This window comes from Stegodyphus dumicola, chromosome 1 (genome assembly GCF_044657685.1).
Source record: "Stegodyphus dumicola isolate Sdum_Otavi_A_Nest chromosome 1, ASM4465768v1".
NCBI classification, from domain to species: domain Eukaryota; kingdom Metazoa; phylum Arthropoda; class Arachnida; order Araneae; family Eresidae; genus Stegodyphus; species Stegodyphus dumicola.
Genome location: NC_140768.1, coordinates 52,597,052 through 52,610,655, shown reverse-complemented (window position 1 = coordinate 52,610,655; position 13,604 = coordinate 52,597,052). Strand labels below are relative to the sequence as shown.

Genomic DNA, 13,604 nt, shown 5'->3' with positions numbered 1-13,604 from the left:
ACCCAGTCCGAGTAGTATCGACAGACGTAACACGTTAAGACAAGCATATTATTATTGATGCAGATGTCACACAATAGAAAATCCAAATGAATGATGATTTTTATTCCAAAATACATCAAACACTTTGTTTGCATACACATTTGCTCAGAAGTTTTAAGAATGGATAAGTCCAATTGCTTTTTTTTTTACTTTGATGCATGTTTTGACACTGTTGTGAAATGATGCACCAACGTTTCATCACAGATGACAATTTGATCAAGAAAAAGGATTTTATAAATCAAAACATTTCTTAATTGCTCTATACATATGTTATCTTCTTTGTTAGACAAGCAGATGATTGTTTTTGAATACAATATGCTGAAATTGAAATCTCCTGAAATTGAAGATATTCATCATGAATGACTGCATTTATGGTTTCTACAGATAGATGCATATATTCCGCAAGTTGATGACACATTAGCATTCACTGATGATCAAAGATCAAGCATTTTATCAATAAGTATTCGAACAACTGCACTAGGAAGCAAGCTACTCTAGTTAGAATTATCTGTTTTTGATGTAGAATTATCTTTAAAGCATTTGCACTATTAGATGTTGTAATGGTATTAAATTTAATCATTCTGCTGTGTTTAAAGTCTACTGTAATTTTCACTTGCATTGCTGTTTACAAGAAATTTCATAGTGACATAAGCAGTTTGTGTTAAGCTCATAAGATAAAATGTCATGATCTGACTTGAATATTGCTTGCAATAAACACATTTTTAACAGTTTCGTTGTTCATTTCATATCAAGTGCATCCATATGTATGGATCATATTTAAAATGATATAACATGCCTAGTTAAATATGATACATTTTAATAATTCATTTTTTTGGTATAAAGTTCTACAAACACTATTCGCTATCTATTTTAAAAATGAAACTTTATCATGGACAATACTGTCAGAATATTTTCTCGACCATCTTTCAAGGAATGTATTTTGATTTTTCTTTAGTTTCTCAATGCTCCACATTTAAAATAATAATAATAATAAAACACAAATACCTTAAGTTAATATAAAGGCAACTTGATATCATTAAAAAGAAATAAAACCATTATAGACATCTTTCCAAATTTTTTTTTTTTTTTAAACAAATAACAGCATTGCATGTTTTACATCTATGCATGATCTAAGATTAACATAAAAATAAATCAGTTACAAAACTAACTTACGTTGCACCAGTAAAGTCTTTAGGACAAGAACACTGTAAACTTCCATCTATAATATCATGATAGCATGAACCCGAGTTTTCACAAGGATTTCGTGTAGAACACAAATCTTCCTCACAATACTGACCTTCATAGCCATTAAAGCAATCACAGTTATAAGAATCTGTTTTGTTCTGGCAAGTTCCGTGAATACAGTCTTCATCCCAACAAAGTATGCATCCTAATTCAACATTTTTTTCAATGATCTTAAAAGGATTACTTAAACTGGGGGAGAAGGATTCATTAAAAAATGAAAGCAAAATCCCGCCAATGCGAACATCATCAAGGCAGCCCTGAAACTGGGTCTCAGCTCCAGGTTTGTATCCCATATACACATCTGCCCCTTCATTTAAAAGTTCTCTCAAACCATCTGAATAATTTTCTTCTGCTAAGTTTTCAGGATTGCCAGAAACTTTCAAGTGCACCAAACTGCCATCAAACCATATTTCTACTTGATGCCATTCTCCTCTTCCTACATCAATCTTTTCACTAACAGTTTTGTGAGGATTCTCATAGGATGGACCCAAATCCCAATTTACATTCAATGTGTCTGAAACAATTTCAACGTGCAGGAAATGGTTTGGTCCAGACTTTTGATTTCCCTCTAACCATAATATTGTACCATTCGTGATGGATCGGAATGAGAATGTTATATTTGTTATACTGCTGGTCACATTCTGCACTTGATAATGGATACCACTTTGTTTTCCATTAAAAGCTGCACTTGCAACACCTATAAAAAATATATATATATATGTATGTATTAAAATTAAAACAAAAGTTTAGATAACAACAATATATTTCTTTTAGTTTCAAGAATGAATAAAACTTACATTCATAGCCCTTTTCAAGATTCCTACATTCAGATATGCTAGGGCAAGCATTTTCTGCACATGGCTTTCGCTCTTCACAGTTCTTTCCTCGGTAGTCATCAGGACAAATACAACTGAAAGAAAAATATAAATATGAGATAAACTGAATATTGTAACAAAAGAAATATTTTAAGGTAATATATATTAAAAAACACAATGAGGCTTCACATGGTGAATAACTGAAACCATTGAAAAGATATCTTTCATAACAAACTACATGTTATTCTGTTTTATCAGCAATGGTCTATTAATAAAGATAATGAATACAGAAGAGGTCAGATAAACATATTTCTTATTATATATATTACCACAGTAAATAACAAGCCCTTCTAGACCAGAAATATGAGAAAGCCTAGAATGAAATTTCTTCTGGCAAGGAGGAAGAGAACACAGAGAATTCATGTTTACTTACTTCTTCGCAGTTAGGCCTTTCACAAAACATGAACAACTTATTTAATTAGAAATGGGATGAGGTCCAGTCACAGTTAAGCATAAGAATAAGCTCATATAAGCAGTTAATCTGTATAATGACAATGCCAGGTACTACCTCAGGACTATCTTAAAGTAAGAAACAACCCCTTTAGATAAATCATAAAGTCTGGACTTGCTAAAAAAATAAATGCAGATATAAACGAAAATCAGAAACAACTGTCTCCTTAACTCCAGTAGAAAACTGAGAATACAAATATTAAACTATATGGGAAGAAGAAAAAAAAATCACACTGCATGCATACAGAGTATGTAAATTCTTTAATAACTAGTAAATTAATAAAGTTCTAACATCTCCAACATTGACAGAATTTTAGGCAATTTTTTTACTATCCACATCCCTATAAAAAGATGCCCACTTACTGGTGACTTTGTGAACTGGACAAAAGACACTTGTTTGGTTATCTTTACAGCTCACAGATACTGCTCAGCTTTTAAATAAAAATAAAAAGAAGCATTTTATAAGGAACATGAAATTTGTTCAATTAAAATTACATCATGTAAGTCCATAAATACCAAAAAGTATATGTGGTACAAGCATGCATGGATTAGTTACTGTTGTTTGCATCTTCAAATATACAACAAAAACACAGCAATTTTATTGAAAGTTTTTTAATATCTTGAGATTTTTTATGATATTTTGCAAGCATTTACCCACTCATAAATGGATAAAAATTGTTTCCATTGTGACCCTGGGAAACAGCCTCACACATAACAAACAATTTCTATAATGAATGCCAGAGTGGAACATAATTAAGTTTCTCACACCAAGCAATACCTAATAATTATACAGCGTAAACTCTCAAATCTGGACTTCTGGACTATTAGAATTCTTTTCTTCTTTTAGAAAGTATGAAATATTCAAGAAATACCTAAAAAAATACATGAGAAAAAGCAGGGATGTCATAAAAGTCATTTTCCCCCCACTAACTGAAATTTACATATGTCACTTTCAAATAAAACACCTGCTGGTTAAGAAATTGCACTATGAGCAATAACAATAAAATTATCAGTATTACAGTTTTAGTAAATAACAATGCTTCTATTTTACTCTGTCCTCTAAACCTTCTTCTTTTTTATTATTATTATTTTTAAAAAATCTAATGGCAGGCACTTGCCTATTTAGCATTGGCCATTTTATTGTGGAGGCACCTAACAGGCAGCCAGCGTTGCATCCTATGAAGGAACGGACAATTATAATCACATGCCTTCTCTGGGATTTGAACCCGGGCCCTTTGGTACCACAGTAGGCTCCCCTAACCACTATACCATTTGGGCAACTATTCCCCAAACTGTACATCCGTCAATCAGCCAATGGATATTGGAATTTTGTGAGCAGTGAAATAAGATATAAAGTTAACTTTTTCAAAACTGATGCAGCAGTAAAACATAAAATCTGATGTACAAGATCATGCAAGATCACTGCCAGATATTGAGACAACATACATGTTTGCAGATATTTTTATTGCTATGTTTAAATTCAGCTGCCCAAAATTTCTCAGTAGTAAATGATGGTGCAGAGTCTCCATACACTGTGTCCAACTCCTCTTTAATCTGAGTAGGCACATTACCTTTCAAAAACAAGTATCTAATGACAGCATGATACTTGATTTTTTTTTCCATTTTTGCAAAATCGGTTACATCAACTCAGAAAAGTAATTGTCAAACAAAAAATTCACATACAAAATAGCTGAAATTTTGATTGGTAGTTATCAAGTGATGCCCAAACAAGTCCCTCTCCACTTTAGATGATTTGAGCTGCCATCTATATATCGAGGTCAGGAACTTTTCAGACAGCCCTCGTATATTTGCTTCTTTAAGAAAAGTAATAGTTTATAATGGATTCTTCCTATTATATAATTTTTTAACAGCACAAAAAAATCAAAAACGCAGAAAACTTAACTTTGGTAGCTCCAAATATAAATTCAAGTAAAATACAGAGTTTAAATTTCTTAGGGGATACATAATCTAGCTTAAAAATGTCAAACTCGGATACACAGTCCAGCTTAAAAAAGTATGTAACAGAATAAAATCGCAAAATTTTAGACCTGTCATCTTTATACTCATATTTATTTTGTTAATAGACTAATCAGATATTGTACCTTTAAATCCATAATAAAGCATAAATGTTCAATTTCAATTTTATAGCTTCTATTTCAATGTTTTTAAAAGTTTCATATACAGAAGAATTTAAGTCATATTAAAAAAAATATACAAAAAATAAAAGATATTGCTAATGATACATTTCCTGAAAATTTCTGATAATTCTATTTTTCATTGAATTTACTAAGCCATTATGATGTGAATGGCTAAATTAACTGAGTGAGTTAATCATGCCATTATATCAACTAATGCAATTTTAGTCTGATTCCAAATCTTTTGTTTCGGCTTATAATTTTCTACTACAGAAAATTCAGTAAAGAATATAGCTACAAAATACAAATTGGAAATATCAAATTTATATTGCGGAAGACTAAAAATGTGTTAGTGATTATTTCAATCAATTACAAAAAGTTCATTTACTCTAGTTTGATACTGTGTTTATGTTATTTATAAATATAGAAGATCAAAATTAATACAGCATAAAAATTTTCTATTACAAGTATGGAGATAAAAATAAATATTTAGATTTGTTACACTGCTTAACACGTTGAGCCGGGTGCTGGTCCCTTGGAATTTTTGTTTGGCTGACACATGTCCCTGGAGACCTGCACTGGAATTTTTGTTTGGCTGGTTGCCAACAGTATTAACATTCATGACCACGAGCTTTGTCATGCTCAGGCAGGGCTTGTATGTTGGTAGCCTACAAAGCTCACCAACAGATAAGCTCTACTCAGCACATAAAGTCAAGGATCACCCTGCAACGTTGCACCCTTTGATCGCTCGCGCCGGCTGAATGGAAAGGACAGCAAATTCGGCGCAGAGCTTAACATGTTAAATAAGATATTACAATCTTTAACAAAGGAAATTTTAATCAAAAGTATAAAATAACTACAAGATAAGTACAGAGGAGGACATTACACACAGTAATAAGCAACGATTTTCATAACTTACATATAATCATTCCATACATCTGTGCACACAGATTCATGAAGACATGGATTCAGAATATTGCATGGATCATCACTAACTACACCTTTTTTCACATTTTCTGACAACTCTACCTGTCCTAATATTTCGGGAAATTGATCTCCTTGTGCATTCAGCTCATAAAACACAACTTCCTTGTTATTGATCTGCAAGGGAAATAATTAATATTAAGAAGCAATAACAAGGGATTCACATGTAAAAAACTTCCTGCAAAAATTTTTCATTCTTCCAAAGTAGCAGTAAATTATGTATTTAATTTAAACTTCAAAATAAAATTTTCAATTGTCAATACACAGCTAACAGCAATTACAGTGCAATTTCCACATCCAGAAGTATACTATTGTCCATTAAAATTTCTACACCAGGAAGGAAAGTGAACAGCAGAACCTTATTGATTGCACACTGCGAGGGGGGGGAACAGTTCTATATCTCCCGTTCTACTGGGTCGATCGACAATGATCAACTTGCGTTTTTTATGTCTCGAAAGCGCGACTTAGGATATGTATTAGATTTATATATAGCATTGTTCTAATATAGGTATTTTGACACAAAATCGGACTTTTTCTGAAATAACATACCAATTTTTTTCCATATTTCGATTCTACAACTCAAATTATGCCAAACTGCCAAATTTTGCAAAAATCGCATGAGTAGTTTTTTAAAAATTAGCTCCTCAATGTTAATTGAGTTTGGTATATATTTATTAATCTCTCTTTTTTATTAAACTTATTTGATTCTTCCTTTCACATTTTGAAATTTAGGTTCGTCCCAAATAAAACTCGCTCATTTTTTATGATTTACTTTTAAATAATTTTTTTTTTAATTTAAAAAAAAAAAAAAAAAAAAAATTGAATTATAATCTATAAAATTTTTACCATCACCTAAAAAGTAGGCGTATTTCTAAGCAAACTTGCAAAAAATTACAGTTTTTTCCTTCAAGATTTCCGAAGATATACGTGAATTTATATATTAGCATATCTGTTGAAAGTGATAAAACATCAAATGTGGTTTAGACACTTTGCTAAAATTATTTGGAAGTAGAAACGCAGTAACTGTTTTTTCGCTCATGCACAATGTAAAAAATTAGGAACGAGGTGCCTTTTTTTCCACTCCAGCATAATGGAAGGGAAAGGAAAATTGGTTGCCACATATTAACAGGTTTTCGAAGTGAATTATTCTTGGAGCAAACTGAAAATTTTGCACCAAATTTTACAAAATTTAATATCTAGGCATAATTTGAGTCATAGAATCGAAATACGGAAAAAAATTGGCATGTTATTTCAGAAAAAGTATGATTTTGTGTCAAAGTACCTATGTTAGAACAAGCTATATATAAATCTAATATATATATAATAAGTCGTGCTTTCGGGACATGAACAACGCAGTTTGAATTCTGTCAATTGGCCCAATAGAACGGGAGTTATAGAGCTGTCCCCCTTTTTTTTTTTTGCACAGCGTACATATCATGGTAGGAAGACATGGTTTAATCTGCAGATGGTTTGGGATACAAAGCATGCAGAATTTAGTACACAGAGCTGCTACTTTTGGCAGCAACAGCTGGGTATGAAGCCAAACTGAACATGAATCACAGATAAGGGTACTTCATTTTATGCAGCTTTATGCCAGAGTTCATCATCATAGTTGCTGGTGAATTATAGAGTGCCAGTCTCTTGGCAACACATGATCAGGTGTTCTCAGTGGGTACACAGGATCTACAAAATGTCCTGCCCAAGCACTCTCTGTATTGAGAAGTCAGGTCAGCACAGAAAGCAAATGAACTTGCATTATCTTGTTAAAAGATCCCATTACCCATTCCTCAAAGAAATGGGCATAACCATACATCAGAAATGTAGTGGCAGCATTCCACATTACTGGTTACGTGAACAAGAGGTAACCAGGATAGGTGGCAGCCCCATACCAGCATGTCAAGTGATAGGTTCATATGATGGTTATGAATACAGGTTGACAACGTTCATTTCCCTCGGTGTCTCCACACACAAATATGTCCATCATGATGCTGTATGCCAAACCAGGATTTGTCTGAATCCAGTGTCTTCACTCGTTGCACCATTGTAGGTATGCCTATGCCTATCCCTGCTACAATACCAAGGCAAGCAACAGCAATGGTCACTGTGCTGTGTCCATGGTGCTGCAGACTGCATTGTTTGTGAGGATACTTGTTGTCCTGCACATAAGGCAACTTAATGACTTAAGGTATGTGATATGGCTTTATGACTCCACAAGGGCAATAGAACAACATCTTTTTTCTCTCTGGAATTAGTAGCCTGGGACTGCTGAGATACTGCATGGCATTCAGCATGACTATTGATTCCATATTCCTCCAACAATCATGGCATCCAGACAAACATGTCGTGGAACAATAAATCATGTTCCTGACAGGCGATGATCCTACAGCGGTCAAATTCTAACATATGCTGGCAGGTGTTTCTCCTTACACAAGGCATAACACACTGCTTACACAAACAATCCATGTTCAAATGTAATTACAAATAAGAAACCTATTGTGCAATCTTATACACTGTGGAAATGGTGGCACTCGTACCTGGAATACTAATCATGTGCATGCTATCTTCACGGTGAAGCAATTTTAACAACCAGCAGTGTAATATGTTTCATATGGTGGTTACTTGAAAAACAGATTATTTGGAGTGTATAATATATAATGCTTCAATTAGACCACAATGGTATGTAGAAAGGAGGAAGAAAATACCTTATAATAATTATGAAATAATTTGTGGTATCATTAGAAGCTGCTACAGGAAATCTTCGAAAGCCTAAATGATTTAGATGTCCTAATTTAGATTCACTATTTTCCTACAGAGATTACCATTTGAATATAACAGGTTTGCTTTCAAAGATATTAAACCAATTTAGAAAGAGGAAAATTGTATGCTTACGTTCATTAAGTATATGAAATACAATTTATTTTGAGTCAGATGCAATGTCTGGATTCTAAAATCCTTTCTAAAACAATATTTTGTTTCTATATCTTTCTACCTTCATACCCCCTGTTTTATAAGGGAAGTTAGGCAGATAAAGGGGAAAATGAAAAAGTGGAACTGTTATCAATGGTTTCACTAACAGGACAATTTCCTAAAAATACCAAAAATTCTCAAGAAAAATGCATTGCAGTGAACCAATTCAGTGATGCTGATATTTCAGATATGATGGTATAACTTGTCATTAAAATGAGCCCAGAATTTTAAAAACGTGACACTATAAGCAAGGTGATTCTATATCCAGGTGGTTTTATGACGGGGAATGTCTGTATAACCTTATGATGTCATAAAGCTAAGATAAAGAAATTTAGTACTGCTATCACTCCACTAAGCATAGATATAAGTGAATTAGCAATTGGTATCAAATCTATTAATTAAAAAATTTAAAGAAAAATTTAACATTCAGTTACAAAATTTGATTTCTTTTATTTATAACCCATTTACAATAGAGATTTTAAAACAGACTTAATTTCATTTTTATGAAACTCAAATAAGAAATATTTTAGTGATATATGAACAATTATAAAATTAAAAAAAATCTATTGTCTGTTTATTATCAGATTGCAAATACAGGAAGAAACAAGCAAATTTTCCTAGAAACATTTACTAGTTGAGTTAATTTGAAGGGGAGAATTCCAGCTGCACCCAAAACATTACATTTAAACTCCAAATAGCACAACCATCTAAAAGGAGACAGAAGATTACTGAAAACCTTCATTTAACAATGTGAGTGATAAAGGACATACTGCTATCTAATTTGAGCTATTGACTGGATAAGCAGAATTCCAAGAAATACTGTAGATGATGTATTTCTGCTCAAATTTGTGAGCAGTTTTTACTCTTACAGAAACTAAAGGGTTTATGAAACAAAAAATTTTGAAAAAATCATTATGGCCAAACCTGGAGTTGAAATCTGGCTAGTCAGCTGATGAACAGCCCTTAGGCCAGCCAAATACACTAATCATTGCATTACGAAAATTCCCCACATATATATATACCACCTAAATACCATCTACTACATTTAGCTAGTAGATGGTAATTAGTCACCAGTCTGGCCACCATACATAATACTAGGGAAAGTTAAAGAATGTAAAAGCTTTAAAAAAAAAAAAAAAAAAAAAAGAGTCATCATCTGAAGTTCAGCGCCATCAGAATCGATTATATCTTCTCTTAAAATTAGTTATTTTCACTTCTAGTATGAACAATAATAATGCATTTATGCTATGATGCACTAATCACAGATACTTTTAACTAAGAACACATATATATGTTCTATAGATATGACTAAGCAAACAAGGCACATATACACACTCATGCTGCAAAATAGTTAATGACTTAAAGATAACAGCAATTCATATAATTTATTATAATTAGTTGAGATACTTTTTAGATCAACTTATACACTAAAAATGCATATCCAGACTTGCTTGTTAGTCTTTTGTTGCATTTGAATCTAAACAATTTTCATATTATATTCAATCAAGACTAAAGAACTATACTCACTCTAAAATCTTGAAGTATCCCTTTGAAGAAGGTAATGTCCTCCAAATGTACTGTCTCAATTTCATGTCTAAAATGGGGTGAGTTTGTCTGTCTTGTGTGTCTACTGAGTGAAGGAAAACTAGCCATATACAGAGCTTCAGTACAAATATGAGAACTTGAAACAGGCACAGTCAGTACTGATTCATTTGCCTTAATTAGCAGCATGGAACTGTTTTTCAGAACCTGCCAAGGAAGCATTCATTAAACATATATTAAAATAAATAAAAAAATTACAATAAAAATTATTAATAAATTTTTTAAATTACAAAGTATTAACACCTTTCTAGTTTGAAGGAGTGGGGGGAGGGCAGGAGTGGATTGGATTATTCAGTTATGGCAAAGCACATGAGGGCTATCTGCCTAAAGGGAGGGATGCCTTTGTGGAGGACTTTCTATGGGAAACTGGCTCGTATACTCGTTAAACATGGGGAAAAACACGAAAATGCCCATGCAGCCAGCCCGTTCGTGGGATTCGAACATCGGATCGAACAACCAGTGTTTAGCGTCTTTACAGCTCGGTCGCAGTGGGTGGGGAAAGAGATTCAAGTAAAACATGTATCAGTGTCAAATTTGAGTAAAAGATAATGCATGATTCATCTGCAAGTATTCTGTCTAAGCTGCCTATGGCATGCTTTAGCAGCATTAAGAGAATACTTGCTAGTAATGATCATTATTAATGGATCCAATAGAAAGATTTATTAAAAGACAAAAGGAAAAATGCAAATGAGAAAACCAATACAAAAATTTATTAAAGCTACAGATTTTATGAAACCTGATGGATAGACGGACGGGCATGCACACATACACAAAATTTGAGTAGGACACCAGGAGCTTGGTAAATGTGTCTTTTCATTAGTACAATTTCAGTTACATGGTCTATAAAAACCTAAGTAGTAGAAAACAAGTTAAACTAATAGTGTTTCATATAGATACCTTCAAGCTCAAACTTTACGATTGTTTCCAAAGAAGTATAGCACTGCCAGATATCAAATTATTACTGTTTTTGCCAAAACTTAAAAAGAATGTTCCAACTTTTTCAAATAGGTTGATAATGTTGTTTATTCCTATTATGGAACTGATCAGACAGTCTAGTTTTCAGGTTATTCAATTTAGGATACTTACACAAATTTTCAATTAGCAAGGATTCTTTGTTAAAATGAGAAGTTATTTCTATATTTAGTTTTCATACAGGTCTATATGCAATCCTTCAGTCAAGTTCCCTTAAGAATTTTGGGTAAAAGATATTTCTAGAGTCACATCCACAGAAGCAGCAGCTAATTGTTAAATTACATAATTCATATTAACACACTGCTTACCAAACAGAAAGAATTCTCCTTTTGCTATGATAGCTACAAGATGTTTCAGGAATCATATCTACAGAAGCAGCAGCTAATTGTTAAATAACATTACTCATATTTAACACACTGTATTCCAAAAAGAAATATTTATAATTTTTGATATGAAAACCAAGTTAAAAGAAAATACTGAAAAGTACACTAATTATCATACCTATCTACAAAATTATATGAAAAGACTTTTAGTCCACTGAAACATAAACTGCTCTTTGGTAATTTTCACATTTTGGAAGAGGTAAAAAATATTGTATGTACACAACTTTTATAATGCTACACAGCTGAACCACTCATTTTGTAAAATACACTTTTACAATATATATTCCAAGTATATTCCGATATTAAAATGACCACAATGTTTTCCTTTTTGTATACCTTGCAAGATAATAAAACATATAAATTCAGATAACATAGAAGCTTGCCAAATTTAAACAGTAAAGCATGATTATGGGTTATTAGTTTATTACATGTTATTCCAATATATATGTATTGAATAACTATATCAAAGCTGTCTTAGCAAGTAAAAAAAAAAAAAAAAAAAAAAAAAAAAAATTCTGATTTTTCTCTTTATCATTTGTTACTTTTTCCTATTAACTTTTCTTTGTGTTACAATAATTATGATTAATAAATCAAGTACATTCTGGACAAAGCAAACCTGAAATTACTAAGAAAAGATACATTTCAGCCAAGAATACATTTTTAATGATAATATGGTAGAAACGCTTCTGCTAATGGAAATTTGTTAACTGGTCACCTAGATGATATAGTATTTAGTATTAGTGATATGATATAGTTTGATTAGTCTGCTATACCAATGAGCTCTGGTTTGAATCCTGGAGAAGTCATGGATGTTTGTAAGCATATAGTGTCTGTGCAACAAGGAGCCATTAAAATACATGGCAAGCAAAAGTTCTCTTGAGTGGTTAGTGGAGATCCTCGGACTACTTTCCTAGGTGTTTCCCCTCAAAACTGGGATGAAGCAGTATAGTTAGTGCAGTGGGACTATACCTGTACAACTTACAGTAAAATTCTATGTCCCATCCATTTATACCCATATCTGTTAACAGTAATGAATGAAGATATATTATTTAGATTATGGAGAAGTACTCGAAGGCTACCTACCTATGGGAAGGGACACCTTCACAGGGAGCTTTCTATAGAAGACTGGTTAATATTTACATTACACTTCGGAAAAAAAAAAAAAAAAAAAAAAAAAAAAAGGAAACTTGCATACAGCCAGTCTGGGATTTTGAGATTTGAAGCAGAATAAAATTATCAGGGTTCAGTAATGTAACTATTTGGCCACTGATAATCAGCAAGAATAAACTGACCTTTAAAAGTTTATATTTATTCATTTTTATATACTTTCTTTTCATGTACTTTTAAAGAACAGCAGAATTCACTAATGAATGCATTCAAATGATGCATTCGGTGGCTAATAGATTATAATAATTCAACAAAAATTTCTTACATAACTTTTTAATTTTACAGTAAAATGCTGGTTATCTGAAACTATTATGATGGATGTATGGATGGGTAGAAGTTCAGATAACTAGATTGGCAATACAATAGCTTAATTATGATTTTTAATTATCAATTTGGGAAAAATGGAGAATTTTTTAAGACTTTTCTGCATGCAACCATATAACAACTTCTTTCTGAGTACAGAAGTTGGACTGAATTGAAATTGTCTTGCCACTTCATAAAAAGGTTTGGCATTTGAGGGCTGCATTCATTATTGCCACTACAGTTCGTATTTTCCTTCATTTCTTTTTTGTCTTGAATAAATTATATGATGTTATCCTCATTTAACCCTCTGACTGCTCAATTTGTGGACCAAAATCGCTTCCAATTTTTTTTTCATATTTTAAATATATATATATATATAGGAGAATTGAAAAATGCACTTTTTCTTTCTAGAAAATGTTTTTTATATAGATTTTTATCATGAGAAACTAAGTTGCCAGAAAAACCAATTTCAGATGTTATCA

General features: G+C 32.1%; 1 protein-coding gene across 3 annotated transcripts in view; it reads right to left on the bottom strand.

The window, feature by feature from the left end:
- crb (cell polarity complex component crumbs) overlaps positions 1-13,604 on the bottom strand; it is a 186,523-nt gene that overhangs the window by 22,590 nt on the left and 150,329 nt on the right. For all 3 annotated transcript variants that reach the window (XM_085814416.1, XM_085814412.1, XM_085814410.1), the window contains 4 exons: positions 10,223-10,444; positions 5,664-5,845; positions 2,082-2,194; positions 1,213-1,981 (listed from right to left, as the gene is read on the bottom strand). In XM_085814416.1, coding sequence (XP_085670542.1) covers positions 1,213-1,981; positions 2,082-2,194; positions 5,664-5,845; positions 10,223-10,444 — 1,286 coding nt within the window. The remainder of the gene's footprint in view (positions 1-1,212; positions 1,982-2,081; positions 2,195-5,663; positions 5,846-10,222; positions 10,445-13,604) is intronic.